The 13,738-nt window shown below is 56.1% G+C and overlaps 1 protein-coding gene across 8 annotated transcripts in view; it reads right to left on the reverse strand.

Moving 5' to 3' along the window:
• Nucleotides 1-1,004: 1,004 nt before the first annotated feature.
• The window catches only part of TXNRD2 (thioredoxin reductase 2), a 51,715-nt gene continuing 38,981 nt past the window's right edge, over nucleotides 1,005-13,738 (reverse strand). For 4 of the 8 annotated variants that reach the window (XM_045458976.1, XM_045458974.1, XM_045458983.1 and 1 more), the window contains exons 12-18: nucleotides 9,962-10,098; nucleotides 6,687-6,782; nucleotides 6,282-6,374; nucleotides 4,622-4,693; nucleotides 4,347-4,444; nucleotides 2,391-2,599; nucleotides 1,005-1,281 (exon numbers count right to left, since the gene is read on the reverse strand). In XM_045458976.1, the coding sequence (XP_045314932.1) occupies nucleotides 2,476-2,599; nucleotides 4,347-4,444; nucleotides 4,622-4,693; nucleotides 6,282-6,374; nucleotides 6,687-6,782; nucleotides 9,962-10,098 (620 nt within the window). In that variant the 3' untranslated portion in view covers nucleotides 1,005-1,281; nucleotides 2,391-2,475. Of the gene's footprint in view, nucleotides 1,282-2,390; nucleotides 2,600-3,890; nucleotides 3,947-4,346; nucleotides 4,476-4,621; nucleotides 4,694-6,281; nucleotides 6,375-6,686; nucleotides 6,783-9,961; nucleotides 10,099-13,738 lie in introns of those variants that run through there. The other 4 variants (XM_045458977.1, XM_045458979.1, XM_045458980.1 and 1 more) reach the window with 4 other exon arrangements.

Below are 13,738 nucleotides of genomic sequence, written 5' to 3' on the forward strand. Positions count from 1 at the left end.
ATGAAAAACAACGAAGCCACTTCAAGTTCCTTGTTTGTCCCATGGCAGGGGCCCAGCCCAACTCCAAGGGGGCCCTCCTGACACCCCCAGCAGCTCAGCTACATTAGCTGACCTCCCTCTGCAGACCTCACCCTTTGCCTCCAAGGCAGGGGAACGCCTCACCCCCAGTGCACACGGGAGCTTTCCCTGCACCTTCCAAGGCAGGGGCGCGCCGCCAACCGTGCGTTAAATGGGACACGGCTGATCTCTTGCCGCACTTGTCAAGAGTGCGCTGGCCCAGCCCTGCACTCGGCATCTTAATTGGGTGTCTGAGAGCTCCTGCACACGCTTCACACCAAGCAGGCGAGTGTCTGAGGCTCCCGTAGGCCCATTAGGTGCAAAGACATTCCTTTGTTCGCTGACAAGCAGGGTCCCATCCAGGGCTCCCGGGCGGGTAGACTAAGTGATGTTTTCTTAAGGAAGACACAAGATTAACCACCGCTAAAGCCCCAGCACAATGCAGGGCCCTGCCCGTCACTGTCAGCACTGTCTCTCTGCAGTGACTGACAGGTGCGGCCGGGTGCCGAAGGGCGCTCCCTCGACCCATCAAGCCTCAATGTGCAGGATTAGCCTGAGCACAGCAGACAAGCTGGCTGGGAGGGCCACAATGGAAACGTAATGAGATGCCTGACGTTCAGGGGACAGAAAGCCTCCAACACCCCTGCCAACTCCTGTCACTGGGCCACACCATTGGCAGGTTGCTCTGGAACAAAGCCAGTGGCTTCCCACCCCTCAAGGGCCTGCCTTGCTGTGAGATGCACAGAGACCCAGCAGAGGGCCCTGGGAGGGACAGCCATGCTCCCTGTGCCTGGGAGAAAGGGTCAGGGTCTTCTGAGGCATGGCTGTGGGGTTCGGGGTGGGGGGGTATGGGGTGTACGTGTGACAGGCTGGGCAGCCAGGCCCCACCCCCACCTGAGTCATCCTGGGGGAGGGGTGCATCAGGGACAGCACAGGTGGAGCATATGTCAGGGAAACACCCTCTTTATTTACATTCCAGAGACACCAGGGGGGCTCGGACATGGACAGCCCACAGGGTGGGTTTCTGTGCACATCGTCATCTTCTGGCATCAGGGGCCTGGCGGGGCTGGCCCAGGCAGGAGGGTGTGTGAGGTCAGGGGCTGACAACCCTTGGAGCCATCCCTGCAGGGCACACAGGGGGTCTGTCCAGACGCCACCCACGCTGACTACCTCAGGGGCTCTCCAGGCAGAGGTGAGGCTTGCCCAGGCTCGGTCTTCTACGTCCTGCAAGAATGGGGGTCAGCAAGGGGTAGTCAGGCCATCCCTGCATTTGTCTGGCCACGTCTCTGGTGCCCATACACAGGGACCCTCTGGGGACAGAGGAGAAACAGGCCCCAGGGAGAACCCCTAGCCCCACACCGCCCTCCCCGGATTGATGCGTCACAGGGACACCGTACTGTCAAAAAATATTTTGAAATGATAAAAATTTATGGCAGGCTCTTAACATAACAGCTCTGTTAGGTGTGATATTCTGGTAGGAGTTTCCTCAGGATAACCTTTGTTTGTATCAAGGGCAGCCCTGGCTGGGGGGCTGTGGGCCTGCGCCCGAATCCATGGGACCCTCAGCTGCCGCTCAGCCCTTGGGCCTGCCTGAGGGCATCTTGTGGAGTGTTCCCCATTCAGTCTATAGTCTGCATCAGCTCTCAGGAGCTGAACCCCAGGAGGGGCTGACAGCCACAGCAGACACCCCAGGCCAGGCCGTGGAAGCTTTGAGGATGCTCTCACATCGACAGCTGAATAGGCGCTGACCACATGCAACCTTTTAGCAGGGGTCAGGGAGGGTCTCACTAATTTCTTCCTCCTCAGAAGAGGGCTGGGATGAACATACCCCGAGGCTTCCGGCTGCCACCTTCCCAGCCTGACTTTGAAAAGCCCTAACAGAACCAGATGTGCGGTGACTGCCGTGCTCAAGGCAGCATCTCCACCTTCTGGGCAACAGGGAAACAAGCCGGCACTGCTCTGCGCCGAGCAAAGCTGGAGGGAGGCACGTTCCTCCTGCCCGGCAGCCCACTGAGCTCAGCCGGGGATGCTTTCCACACCCAATGCCCCTCCTGTGGTGTGAGCCCAGCCTCAAGACATTTCCTGCATCTGGGGAGCAGTGGCAGCCAGGCCAGTGTCCGGGGGTGCCCTGTGGAGGGTGGGGCCCTCAAATGGCCTCCTTCCCAGCCCTGTTTCTTCAGCCACTGTGGCCTGGGCACAGGGCTCACATGTCTGAAGCGGCACGGCAGGCATAGCCTCCCATGTACCCGGAGAGAGCAGTTTGGCACCCTACCCCCGCCCCCCCCCCCACTACTGTTCCATCCTTAAACACAGAGCCTACCTGAGCTACATACCTGGATCTGAGCCTCAAAAGAGCCTGGTTGTGGGGGCGGCAGGCACGCCATGTGCCCTTGGCCTGGCAGGGATGGCTGCCTACCCTCAGCAGCCTGTCACGGTAGGGTCCAGGCCCGAGCGCTTGGAGATGCGCAGCTTGGCTACCTCCTCAGCGCAGGTGGGGTGGATGCCCACCGTCCGCATCACCTGCTCGTAGGAGGCCCCGCACCTGCACACAGGGGGACGGAGGGACTCAGGCGATGAGTCAGCACAAGGAGGCATGTCCACAGCATCCCGTCCCTCTGAAGATGTCACCCAGGGGAGGGCCTCAGAAGTCACAGTCTCCTCGCTGCTCCCCAGTCCTGGCCCCCACCCTGTCTTCCCCAGCCAGTGGCCAGGAACGGCTGCCAACACCCACGTGTCTCCCAGCAAATGCCAAGCGGCTCCACGTCAGGCCCACCTCCTACCTCCCCCCTCCCTCCCTCACTCCATCCTGGCCTCCTGCTGCTCCCAGCCCACCGGGCACAATCCCAGCTTGGCCCATGGCTCCAGCCAGTTCTTCTGTGGGCCTGCTCCCTCTCCCTGCCAAGGTGAGGCTTGACCTGCCTGCTCTGGCGAGCCTGAGCCCACTTACTACTGTAGCCTGCACCGGCCCAGCCCCCTGCCCGGTCCTGCTCACCTTGCTCTTCTGGTCAGCACTCTTCTCACACACATGCCCCCCTGCACCCTCAGCAGTGACCACCCCCCAGGCACAGCGACCACCTCCTCGGAGGCACAGGAAGTGTGGACTCCCCACAGGGCGCTTCCACTCTCCACAGACAAAGCTGAGACAAACAACCCTCTTCTGTCTCTGCACGTGTTAGAATATCTGACATGAACAAGTGTGTGCATTTCAAATGTGGACCGAAGGCCCCCAGTGGGAATGTCCAGTTCACACCCTCCTCTTGATGGTGTCTGAACATGGGTCTCCTCACTCCACCAATTTGCTCAAACCTTCAGCATCTCCACTTGCAGATGCTAGAAAACAGTCACCACTGGACTGGACAGTGTCAAACCTTCACTGGCCAAAATGGTTTCTTGGTATTTTAATTATATTAAAAATTCCAAATGAGACACAGCAACCTTCTACTTTTTCTACTAATTTCCTTTTCCTGTGACTTGCCCATTCATGTTCTTGATCTTCCTATTGGCTCTGTCCTATAATTATTATTGTTACCAGGTGCCTGGCCCACCCAGTGGCTTCAATACTCCCAGGGCATCTGTACTAAACCCTCACAGCCCCATCAGCATTCCTGGGTATGGGCCCTGCCGCTCTAGCTCCTGCCCTTTCCTACTTCCTACTTCCTACCTGCCCCCCCGCCTCAAGCTCCAAGGCTGGATCCTGGCCACAGCCACAAGCCCCAAGCACATATGGGGCTCCAGGTGGCCCAGGAAGCCCTTCCCGGTTTCCTCACTGCTGCTTCACCTTTCTACCCTCCTGCCTCTGACAGCCCCACACCCCACTGCCCCAGACAACTCACCTCCACCCAGAGACTCCATCAGCAAAGGCTCCAGGCAAGCCTGGGGACCTGGGACCCTACAAAGCACAGCTTGTGTCCAAGGCCCAGCTCTGGAAAACACATGCTGGCCCTGGGGCAGCTCTCGTCAACCTCGCTCATTACTGACTGGGTGCTTTGCCATGTGAAGAAGGGCCCCAACCCTGCTCATTCTGAGTAGAAAAGACCCAAACTGTGACCAACCCCCAACCACCACCCTGGGTGATCAGGGACATGGGCCTCTCCCTTTGCTCCCCAGGTGGCCCGGCTGCCTCTCACGTAACACGACGTGCCACATCTGAGGAGACGCTCTGCTGAAAACACGTACAATGCTACATAAAAGCAACACCAACATGGCAGACTCCCAACTGCAGAGCCACCAACATTCAGAGGGACACCAGTCTGGGCATTGCACAATGGCTGACATTTCTCTAGACTTACTTGATCCCCAGAGCAAATCCTTGAGTGACTTCACCTGCATTGGGGCCGAGGAAGTGCAGGCCCAGCACCAGCTGTGGGGGCTTCCGCAGGCACACCATCTGAAAGCCACACTGTCAACTGCCAGCCTGGCTGGAGACAGGACCCCGGGGCTGCACGCACGGCCCTGCCCTGGGGGCACGGGTGGTTGCATGGAGCTTCTCCACCCGTGGGTGCCAGCTCTTTCCCTGCCTCTCACCTCCTGGCATGCCCCAGCCCAGGCCCATGAGGACACTTACCTTTATGTAACACTGGGATGCATCCCGTTCTGCCACTGTGAACTCCAGTGGTTTATAATATGCATGATAAACCTAAGTGACAAGACAACGATTCCTGGAGTCAGTAGCCTCATAGGCATTTTACAGGTCCAGTGAACTGCGTGGACGTGGTGGGAACCCAGAACTGCCCACTTGGCCTGCAGGTTGTGGTCTGGGGCAAGGACATGGCTCAGCTGGCCATGGATAGCACCCCTCTCTCTCCCACACAAAGGTAGACTGTGGCTGGAGCCACACTGTCTGCAGGACAGACCCTCTTCAATCCAGGCCCAAGACCCCCACCGATCACAGTAGCAAAGTGGGCACCAGATTGGCTAAGTGCAGTCCACTGTGACAAGTCACAGTCCGAGGCTCAACATAGGACACGGTGCCCCCAGGAGTACACACCAGGTGGATGTTGCAGAGTGGACGGGGTGACTGCGGACATTGGAAGGGGATGTCCAGCCCACCCAGTGGCTCTCTGGCCTCCTGAGGGCACTCTGGTGCTTGCTGGGCCCTCACTTGAGCAAAGAGGGGGAGGCAGATGTAGGGAGGCCCCCGGGCCACACTGGAGCTGTCGGACAAAGGCTTTCAGCACCCGAGAAGGGTTCGACAGCGTGTTCGGGGCTGCGGCCGAGTAAAAAATGAGCGGGGCGCTCACATGTGCTGCACAGCCATTATTAATTAATGGAACTTCAGAGAATATTGTTCTAACTAAGACAGAATTGAAAAGAAAACAAACAAAGGGTATTTGGCCATTCAACATTGTGAAACATAAAACAACATTATAGAATGCCATGAACATATGTCCCCATGTACTTGTGATGAATCAAACAAAAATAGCAAATACAGTGCTGGGGGGAAGGCCGGCCTGTCAGGCATGGCCCGTTGATGGAGGGGACCGGGGCGCTGGGGCAAGGGGCAGGCCCTGGAACCCAGTGACTCATTCCCGAAGGACACCAGGCCCACAGTGGTGGCCATACGGGGTCTGGTTTCTCCTGGTCCGTCTGCAAGCTGCTGCAGTAGCAAGATGAAGCCACACGGAAGGCTCTCAGCATGCACAGCCTGGCAGGTTTCAAAGGCTCCTGCATCCTGCTGAGCCACCTGGGGAACCTCCTGGGGCCACCCCAGGCCACAGCAGGCCAGCTGAACAGATTCCAGAAGCAGCCTTCCTCTAGGGTGAGTACCTAAGTCTGGGCTATTGGGGGCCTGTGAGTGCTGGACGAATCTCAGATAAGGAACGGAGGCAGGGGTGGCAGGAAGGTGGAGGTACCCAAGGGCAGGGCCAGGTGGGGCAGGGTGGAGGTGGAGAGCAGCAGCTGGAGGGCAGGAAAAGGTCAGAGGGTAAGAGAAGCCTTTCCAGGTGGAGGGAGACACATGCCCCTGTGAGGGGGACCACAACCCAAACGTGCCTTCGTTTCTGGGGCTGTCCTCCAGCAATCCGCCTTACATATCCCTTCATACCATATCTCAGCCATCACTCGGGCCCCCCCTGCCCTACCCTGCCAAACTTCAGGCCCTGGAAAGCAGGGAGGCCAATAGTGTTGTTGGCTCACCAGGCCTCTGTCGGGGAGAGGCCGTCATCAGGGCATGAGCGCCACACAGGCATGATGTCCTGGCCCCCCTCTGTCCTCGGGGACCTTACCTCCACATGCTCTTCTCCGTGGCGAGCCATGGCCTCCTCCTCTGACAGCCCCACGCAGCCATACTCCAGCGGGGTGAAGACTGTGGTGGGCACCTGGAAAGCAGGCCTTAAGTGACCTATACCCTTGGGGACCCAAAACTGAAGATGCCTGCCATGGGACACAAGAACAGCAAGTGCAGGCTAGGTCCTCAGATGTGCTGGCTGGCGGCTCATAAGAAGGCGGGTGGACACCCTCATTTGTTCCTGGGCCACACCTTCAGAGCTAAAGCTCACATGCGTGCACACGTGGAGGCACATGTGCATGCACTCCCACAGATGTACGTGCACACACACCCCATGCCCCCGGAAAGAACTGCAGCCGTCTCCAGGCTGGACTTAGCATGCTAAAGGGCGGTGGGTACTCACGTTGCTGTAATCCATCACATCTAAGGACTGACCGTACAGGCGCCGGGCCAAGAGTTTTCCTGCCATTATAGCCGTGGGTGTCAGCTCGGGCCGCCCCTGATGTAAGGAGGGAGCCTGGGGTCACTTTGGCATGTCTGAGGGAGTCTGTGCAGTACCCTCACCACCACCCATGCCTTCCTAGAGAAGCTTGCCCCTTTCAGAAACCTCCAAAGGCTGTTTGCCTCTGGGCCCCAGGGCTCCTGGGGGTTGGCTTGTTCTCTGGCTCGCTTCCCTCTGTTCTGCTCTAAGAACACACCTGTAGTTATGACCCCCTTCCCTGGAAAAGCAGGTGAGCTGCCCATGCACCCAGCTGTGCTGCCCACACTCGTGCACAGCTTCTCTCCGAGCCCCTTCTTCATGTTGGTGGCCTTGGAGAGCTGCCCTCATGACACAGCTCAAAGGAGATCCCGCTACTGTTCGACCATTCATGTTAACTGGGATTCAGGCTAAAATGGGCCCTGGAAGCATTTCGTGTGCTCCTGACAAGCAGCTTGGCTTGCATGTCACAGTCCATTACAGATCCCAAGTCAGAATGCCGTGCTGCTGGAGGCCCCTCTGTCCCAGGGTGTGTCCTGCCTGGGGAGCAGGAGGTGGCACAGCCCCCAGTGTTCCTGCACGCGTCAGCCTGGGACCGGCTGCCAATCACCTCTGTAGCAGCAGGAAATGCAGATGTTGTTTGACATTCCAGAAATGAATAGAGATCCACAGAGATAAACTTGTGAAAGCAGCCCGTGCATTCCACCGGGCCTGACTAACTGCGGAAACGTCCATGCGCACAGCACACAATATCGCACTAGACAATGGCCGCCCCACCCGCCTGCTGGACTCTTCCCCGCTGGATGCCAGACCACTGGGGTGTTAACTCTTTTGACTGCCCAGAATGACCTTTCCAACTGAGTAGATTTAATATTTCAATAGATACTGCCTTTGTGTGCACTATGTATTTCTGGCAACACAATCTGAAATACTATGGTTTCCGCTATGTCGGCATGAGCCCTGTTGCACATGGATCTCACTCGGCTCCTGGGTGCACAGAAAGCACGGTCTAATACACAAGGCACTCTGCCAGGACCATGAGTGCTATCTTAGGGTGCAGCACACAGGATGAACACAGAAGGTGCCACCAGAGAATGCCATGTCCCAACCACCAGAGATCACATGAGCAACAACGCTGCCCAGTCATGTGGGCATGTGAAGCCACTCACTTCCGTCCACCCCAGCAGCCTGACTAGATGGTCAGAGATGACCTGGTTGTGAGGAGTGGCTGCAGCTCTTGACCGCATGCTCCAGCAAGCTGTCCCTGGGGTCCCACCTCCATCTGGTAGTCTGCTCCCCATGAACCATTTCATGAGTCTGGATTCACAGGCAGCTTCAAGTGGCAGCCTCTTGGCTCACAAGTCAGCACTGGCCACAGCTAGTGGATGACCCTTCTGGTACCATGGGAACGCCAGGGGCCAAGTTGTCTTAGAAGGAGGGGTCTATATGGGGTCAGGTGTCTTCATGAAAGACTATGCCAGATGGGTAGGCTGGTCCTTCAGGAACAAAGGGAAGGCCCAGCCTTGCATGGCCTCCCGCCCTGGTCTCTGTGCCAAGCTCTCCAGAAGACCTGCCCATTGTGAGTTATGGCAGAGGCTGAAGTTGGGATGGTCCTGCAGCACTGGGGATAGCTGCCACCTATACCCCCTCAACTCTGGGATGTTCCACCCAGGGGCCCACTTGTAGATACTGGTTCCCCCACCCCCAAGCATTTCCCAAAGTGGGTTCTGGGGTATGCATGGGCAGGGTGGTGCCTACACTCTCGGATGGGCACAAGCGTCCTCACTGAGCTCCCATGGGTCCTCTAGCTGGCTCTGTTCCTCCCTCAGGTGTCCCTGGACTGCTGCACTAAGCATCTTCTGACATCTACCTGAAATGGTTCACTTATTTACTTGTCATCTATGACCCCAACCAGAATGTCACTTCTATGAGGGCTAGGACTTTTGTCTGTTCTTGCAGTGGCCACAGAACTCAGAAAAGTGGCTGTGCCAGAACACATCATGATGGGTTAATAGCATCCCCCACATGCGTGTCTGCCTGGAACCTCAGAATGGGACCTTGTTTGGAAATGAGGCTCTTTGCAAATATAAGTTAAGAATTGAGATCATTTAGGATTGGTCACTTAGGGTGGACCCAAAATCTAATGAGAGGGTCCTAAGAAGAAAGAAACAACAGACACACACACACACACACACACCCCACACACACACCACATACCACACACACACACACACACACACACACCCACATGAAGATGGGCAGAAGGAGAACAGAGTGCTGTAGCTCCAAGTTGGGACTTCCCAGGGCCATCAGAAGATGGAAGGGATGAGGACTCGTCTTCCCCTACAGGCTTTGGGGAGAGCAGAGCCCTACCCATACCTTGATCGCAGACTTTTGGCCTCCAGAATGTGAGAGAATACATTTTTGTTGATCTAAGCCACCCAGTTTGTGGTGATTTGTAATGGCAGCCACAGGAAACTAACACGTCAATGGTGCTGGCAGGTCTGGCTGCCAAGAGGCCTGCTGGGGTCTGGGGTCCTGGAGCATCTAACTCTCAGGCTTGGCCAGGGCCCCGCCTGAGCCACCTTCCTTAGAACATGCTGCACATATGCAGGACAGGTCGACTACTCCTGAGGCTTTGGGAACATGGGGATCCCACAACAGACCAGCCACAGGCCATGAAGAAGGGAGGGGTGCTGACAAGATGTCTCCTAGGCTAGGGGTGGGGCTTCCACCAGAGACTCACAAGGGGAGCAGCAGGCAGGCGGTGAGCTGGGGCTGCGTCCATGTGCCCTGCCCCCATCTGACAGCCCAACTGGGGAGGGTACTGACCCACCCACAGTTCAGAGGGCAAACTGAGGTGAGGAGGTCAAGCCTGGTACTGTGGGGCCAGGACAACCCCAAGGCTCTGTATTACCAGCCCATCTTTGGGGAAGTTGAGGCCCTGTGTGTGAACAGATGCCCCTCCCTCAGAGGTTCACAACAGGAATCTGCTTTCAGTTTTGAAAGCTTTCCTATACCCTCTCCACAGAAAGGAGGAGCATTCGAGCAAGCAGAGGCTGATGCCCAATCCTTCCCAGAACTTGAGTCTAATGGCACCTGGGGTTTGGTCCAGAGCCTCTGGGAGCCTCATAGGCCCCTGAGGCCCAGTGGGGTGGGGGCATGGGGTGGTGAGGCCAGGTGGCAGGTGCAGGCTGTACCTCTGCTACGTCTCCGATGGCATAAATGTGGGGGACAGAGGTGGCTTCCTGAGCATCAACCAGAATCTTCTGACTGTTGGGGTTGGTGTTTATTCCAGCATTCTCCAAATTCAGACTTCTGGTTTCTGGAATTCGACCTGAAGGAAATAAAGAGCAAGGCTGAAAGGCTTTCAGCAGTTCTGACTGAGACTCCTTGGTTTATTCATACTTCTCAGAATGCCCATTTGGAATCGGTAAAACATGAAGCACAATAGTGTCGAGGGGCTCCTGGCCTCTGTGAGCCTCACACGCGCGCACACACACACACACACACACACACGCACATACACAGTGCACATATGCACATACCTCACCTTTATTTGCACAAAGAAGCACCGAGAAGATGAAGAAGGACTAGAAGAAACAGAAAGGAAGGAAACAGGGTAGAGAAAGCAGAGATGGAGACAAGACTTCTCTGAATATAGCCTCTGATACAATTTTGGTTTTTTAATCATATACACAGTTTATATATTCAAACAACAAAAAATAAAAAATGGAAGAAAAGTCCCTGTAACTTGTAAACAACTTGAAACCAATGGGCCTAATTGGATAGGCAGTTGATAACCAAGCACATACAAAGAAAATTTGCTCAAGAGACTATGGCAACGCATATTTCCACTGTATGTCCTAAGAGGATCATATTCTAACAATAAATAAACCTGGAAACAGATCTGATGTGCCATTCAAAGTGGTTAAAACCCCATAACGTCAAATTTAAATGTGGAATTTACTCATTCCATTTTCTTTTTTTAAATACCAAGTTCCTATGGCTCTGACCACAGAAAAAGTCTAGAAGCAGCGACAACCCAAGAATGATGCATGCCCCAGCCCTGTACGGTGATCTCAACCCTTCCCTACTGCAGAGGCCAAGCTCCAGGGAGGTAGCCTACTTCAGGCCTGGACACCTTATAGCATGGCACAGTATGAACAAAGGTCACTCTAGCCATGGTTGCAGAGACAACATGACAGGGCCACGCAGCCTCTGAAGGCATTGTGCCCTGAGGGGAAGACATGGAATATACACAACCCAGGTCTCTCCCAGAAGCCGTGGCTCCTGTCATATGCATGCATTTTCCAGTGAGGCTGAGGTGCACATGTGTCTCAGTCTTTGTGGAGCGTGTCTGTGGGCCCCAAGTGAGCTGAAAGCCTCCTGTGTCCCCATATGGCCCTTCCTGGGGTAGGGCACCCTCCCTTCCACTCTCTGTGACCCCAGGGTTCCCCACCCTCCCGCAGGGTGCTCTTCCCACAAGTTCATACTAGGGACAGGATGGTGCTTTGTGGTGGATTTATGCTTTTCCATCCTGCCACCAGACTGTGTTTGCATGAATAGGCTATGGCCTCCTGTCCCCAGAGTCTGGCAGCAGGATGTCCCCCAGAGCAGGCGGCAAGAATGCACAAACTTATGTCCTGCTCAGGGTCTCGGGGCAGGTCCCACCAACTCTCTCTGGCAGTCAGCACAGGTGCTGAGTGAGTGGGGCCAGAGGCTAGGCCTTGGATGCTACAAGCCTCAGCTCCTCTTCTCGTGTGCCTGTGATGACTGCCCAGCGCACATCCCCAGCTTTGAGACCTCTAGAGCTGAGCACGGAGATGGGCAGCAAGGCAGAGCCCAAACCACACATCATCCCTGTCCTCAAGTGCAGTCATTTTGGCTAATCCTAACGAGCAAGTCTTGGGTGCAAAGGCCAGTGGGGCAGGGGACGGCAGCACAGCAGCCTCCCTGCCAGCCTTCATATGCTTACAGCCCTGGGGCTTGTCACAGCCAAGCTGCCAGCAGAGCCCCCTTTCTCCCCTAACTCAGACAAGGTGGTCTTGCTAAGCCAGGAGGTAGCAAATGCAGCTCTTCCCGCCAGGCTCTAGGAGGACAGCGGCGGCCCCTTGGAGCTCCCTGAGGCTCAGCGTGTCTCCCGAAGGCAATGATAAACAGTTTCAGAGGTACAATTCCCACCGCTTGTGGTGGCTCAGACACACGAGAGGTCGGGTAGTGGGTGGTGCCAATCTGAACATCTGGAAGACCAAGTTCTGTGAAAGGGAAACCTTAAGTCTCCAGCTGCTCTCCCAGAGTGGGAAGTCAAAACACACAAACTCAACTAAGCCGTGCTTCTCAAGTTCATGGGGAGCCGGCTCCAGCTTCTTCATTCTGCTTGGCCACAGGAATCAGGTGCTAGGCGGGCTGACACCCATTACCCAGCATACCAGACACAGGCGACATGACGCAAGGCCCTAGAGGTCCCTGATGGCATCCATACCGGCACTAGTCATGTGAATGGAGACCGGTGAGCATGTAGAGTGCAACACGCCATGCTGGCCAGTGTCCTGTCCTGCATAAAGCAGCGTGGGGGCCCAGGCCTGACTCCCGAGTAGGGGATCCAGCTGGCATCTGGGAGCTCTTGTGCATCTAGGACTGGAACGTGCTATGCCTCAGTGAGGAAGGAGTTGGGCCCAGTGGGGAGGCCTGGTGGGGGTCTGCTGGATGGGCTGAGGGGCTCTGCAGGTAGGGGACTCATAGCTCAGCTCTCAGGCTCCTCCCCAGACCTTCAGTTGTGGGGAACAGGGCATACAGCAGCTCACCAGGCCCATGACCTCTAGGTGATGGCTCCAGGCTGAGGCTGGAGCATGTGAGGGCAAAGCTGGCTGCCTGCAGACCACCCTGCTCTAAGGCTAGCCATGCTGCACTCCTGCCTGGCCGGTCATGGGAGGTCAGGAATGTTTCCTCCTGTGCCTTATGGTAACCATGGTAACCACACACCTTCCAGATGCCAGCCTAATCACATCCAAGATCTCAAGAATATAAAGATAAATTTAAAAGGAGTAACAAGAGGGGGCGCCTGGGTGGCGCAGTCGGTTAAGCGTCCGACTTCAGCCAGGTCACGATCTCGCGGTCCGTGAGTTCGAGCCCCGCGTCAGGCTCTGGGCTGATGGCTCGGAGCCTGGAGCCTGTTTCTGATTCTGTGTCTCCCTCTCTCTCTGCCCCTCCCCCGTTCATGCTCCGTGTCTCTCTCTGTCCCAAAAATAAATAAACGTTGAAAAAAAATTAAAAAAAAAAAATAAAAAAAAAAAAGGAGTAACAAGAGTGGAGTAGACACAAGGAATATGCCCAACTTGTGGGAGGCACTCCACTGATGCTTCTGGGAATGAACAGTGAAGGAAGAGAGTGGTTGCACCAAACAGAAATGGCCCTAAAAGGGCAGCCATTGGCACATTGGGTTTTGGAAGCTGTGCTGACTGGGCCTGTGTGGGGTGAGACCTGGGGTTGGCAGGGGGCCCAGCTCCACCCAGGCACCCCATTCTGTGGGCCATGCCCCTGAGCTATGTGGTAGGCCCTGTCAGCCTCATGGGGCCACAGCCAGGACATGGGCCTCACTGCGCAAACAATGTGGACAAGGGTCATGGAGGAGGGAGGGACATCCCACATGACCCTCTGAAGTTCTGTTCCCTTGTGCTCAGAGCCATCATGTCTCCCCAAAGGGGATAGGGGCCCAGTCAGATGGTGTGCGGACCCCACATAGCTCAGGCCTGGAGCCCTCAAGGAAGTCAGAGGTGCTGGGGTAGGGACCCAGTGGCCAGCCATGCAAGCAGGGCAGCACTGGCCCCATGGACAATGCCCAGTCCAGGTCAGACTTAAATGACCAGAAGCCAGACTCAGGCACCGTGCAAAGTCTTCTCCCTGACCATTTCCCTCTTATGCAAAAATAAAGGTAGCACTCCTCAGGCGATCTGGGGAGAGAAGGGAGCCCCCAC

The sequence above is a fragment of the Leopardus geoffroyi genome, chromosome D3 (assembly GCF_018350155.1).
Source record: "Leopardus geoffroyi isolate Oge1 chromosome D3, O.geoffroyi_Oge1_pat1.0, whole genome shotgun sequence".
Taxonomy (NCBI): domain Eukaryota; kingdom Metazoa; phylum Chordata; class Mammalia; order Carnivora; family Felidae; genus Leopardus; species Leopardus geoffroyi.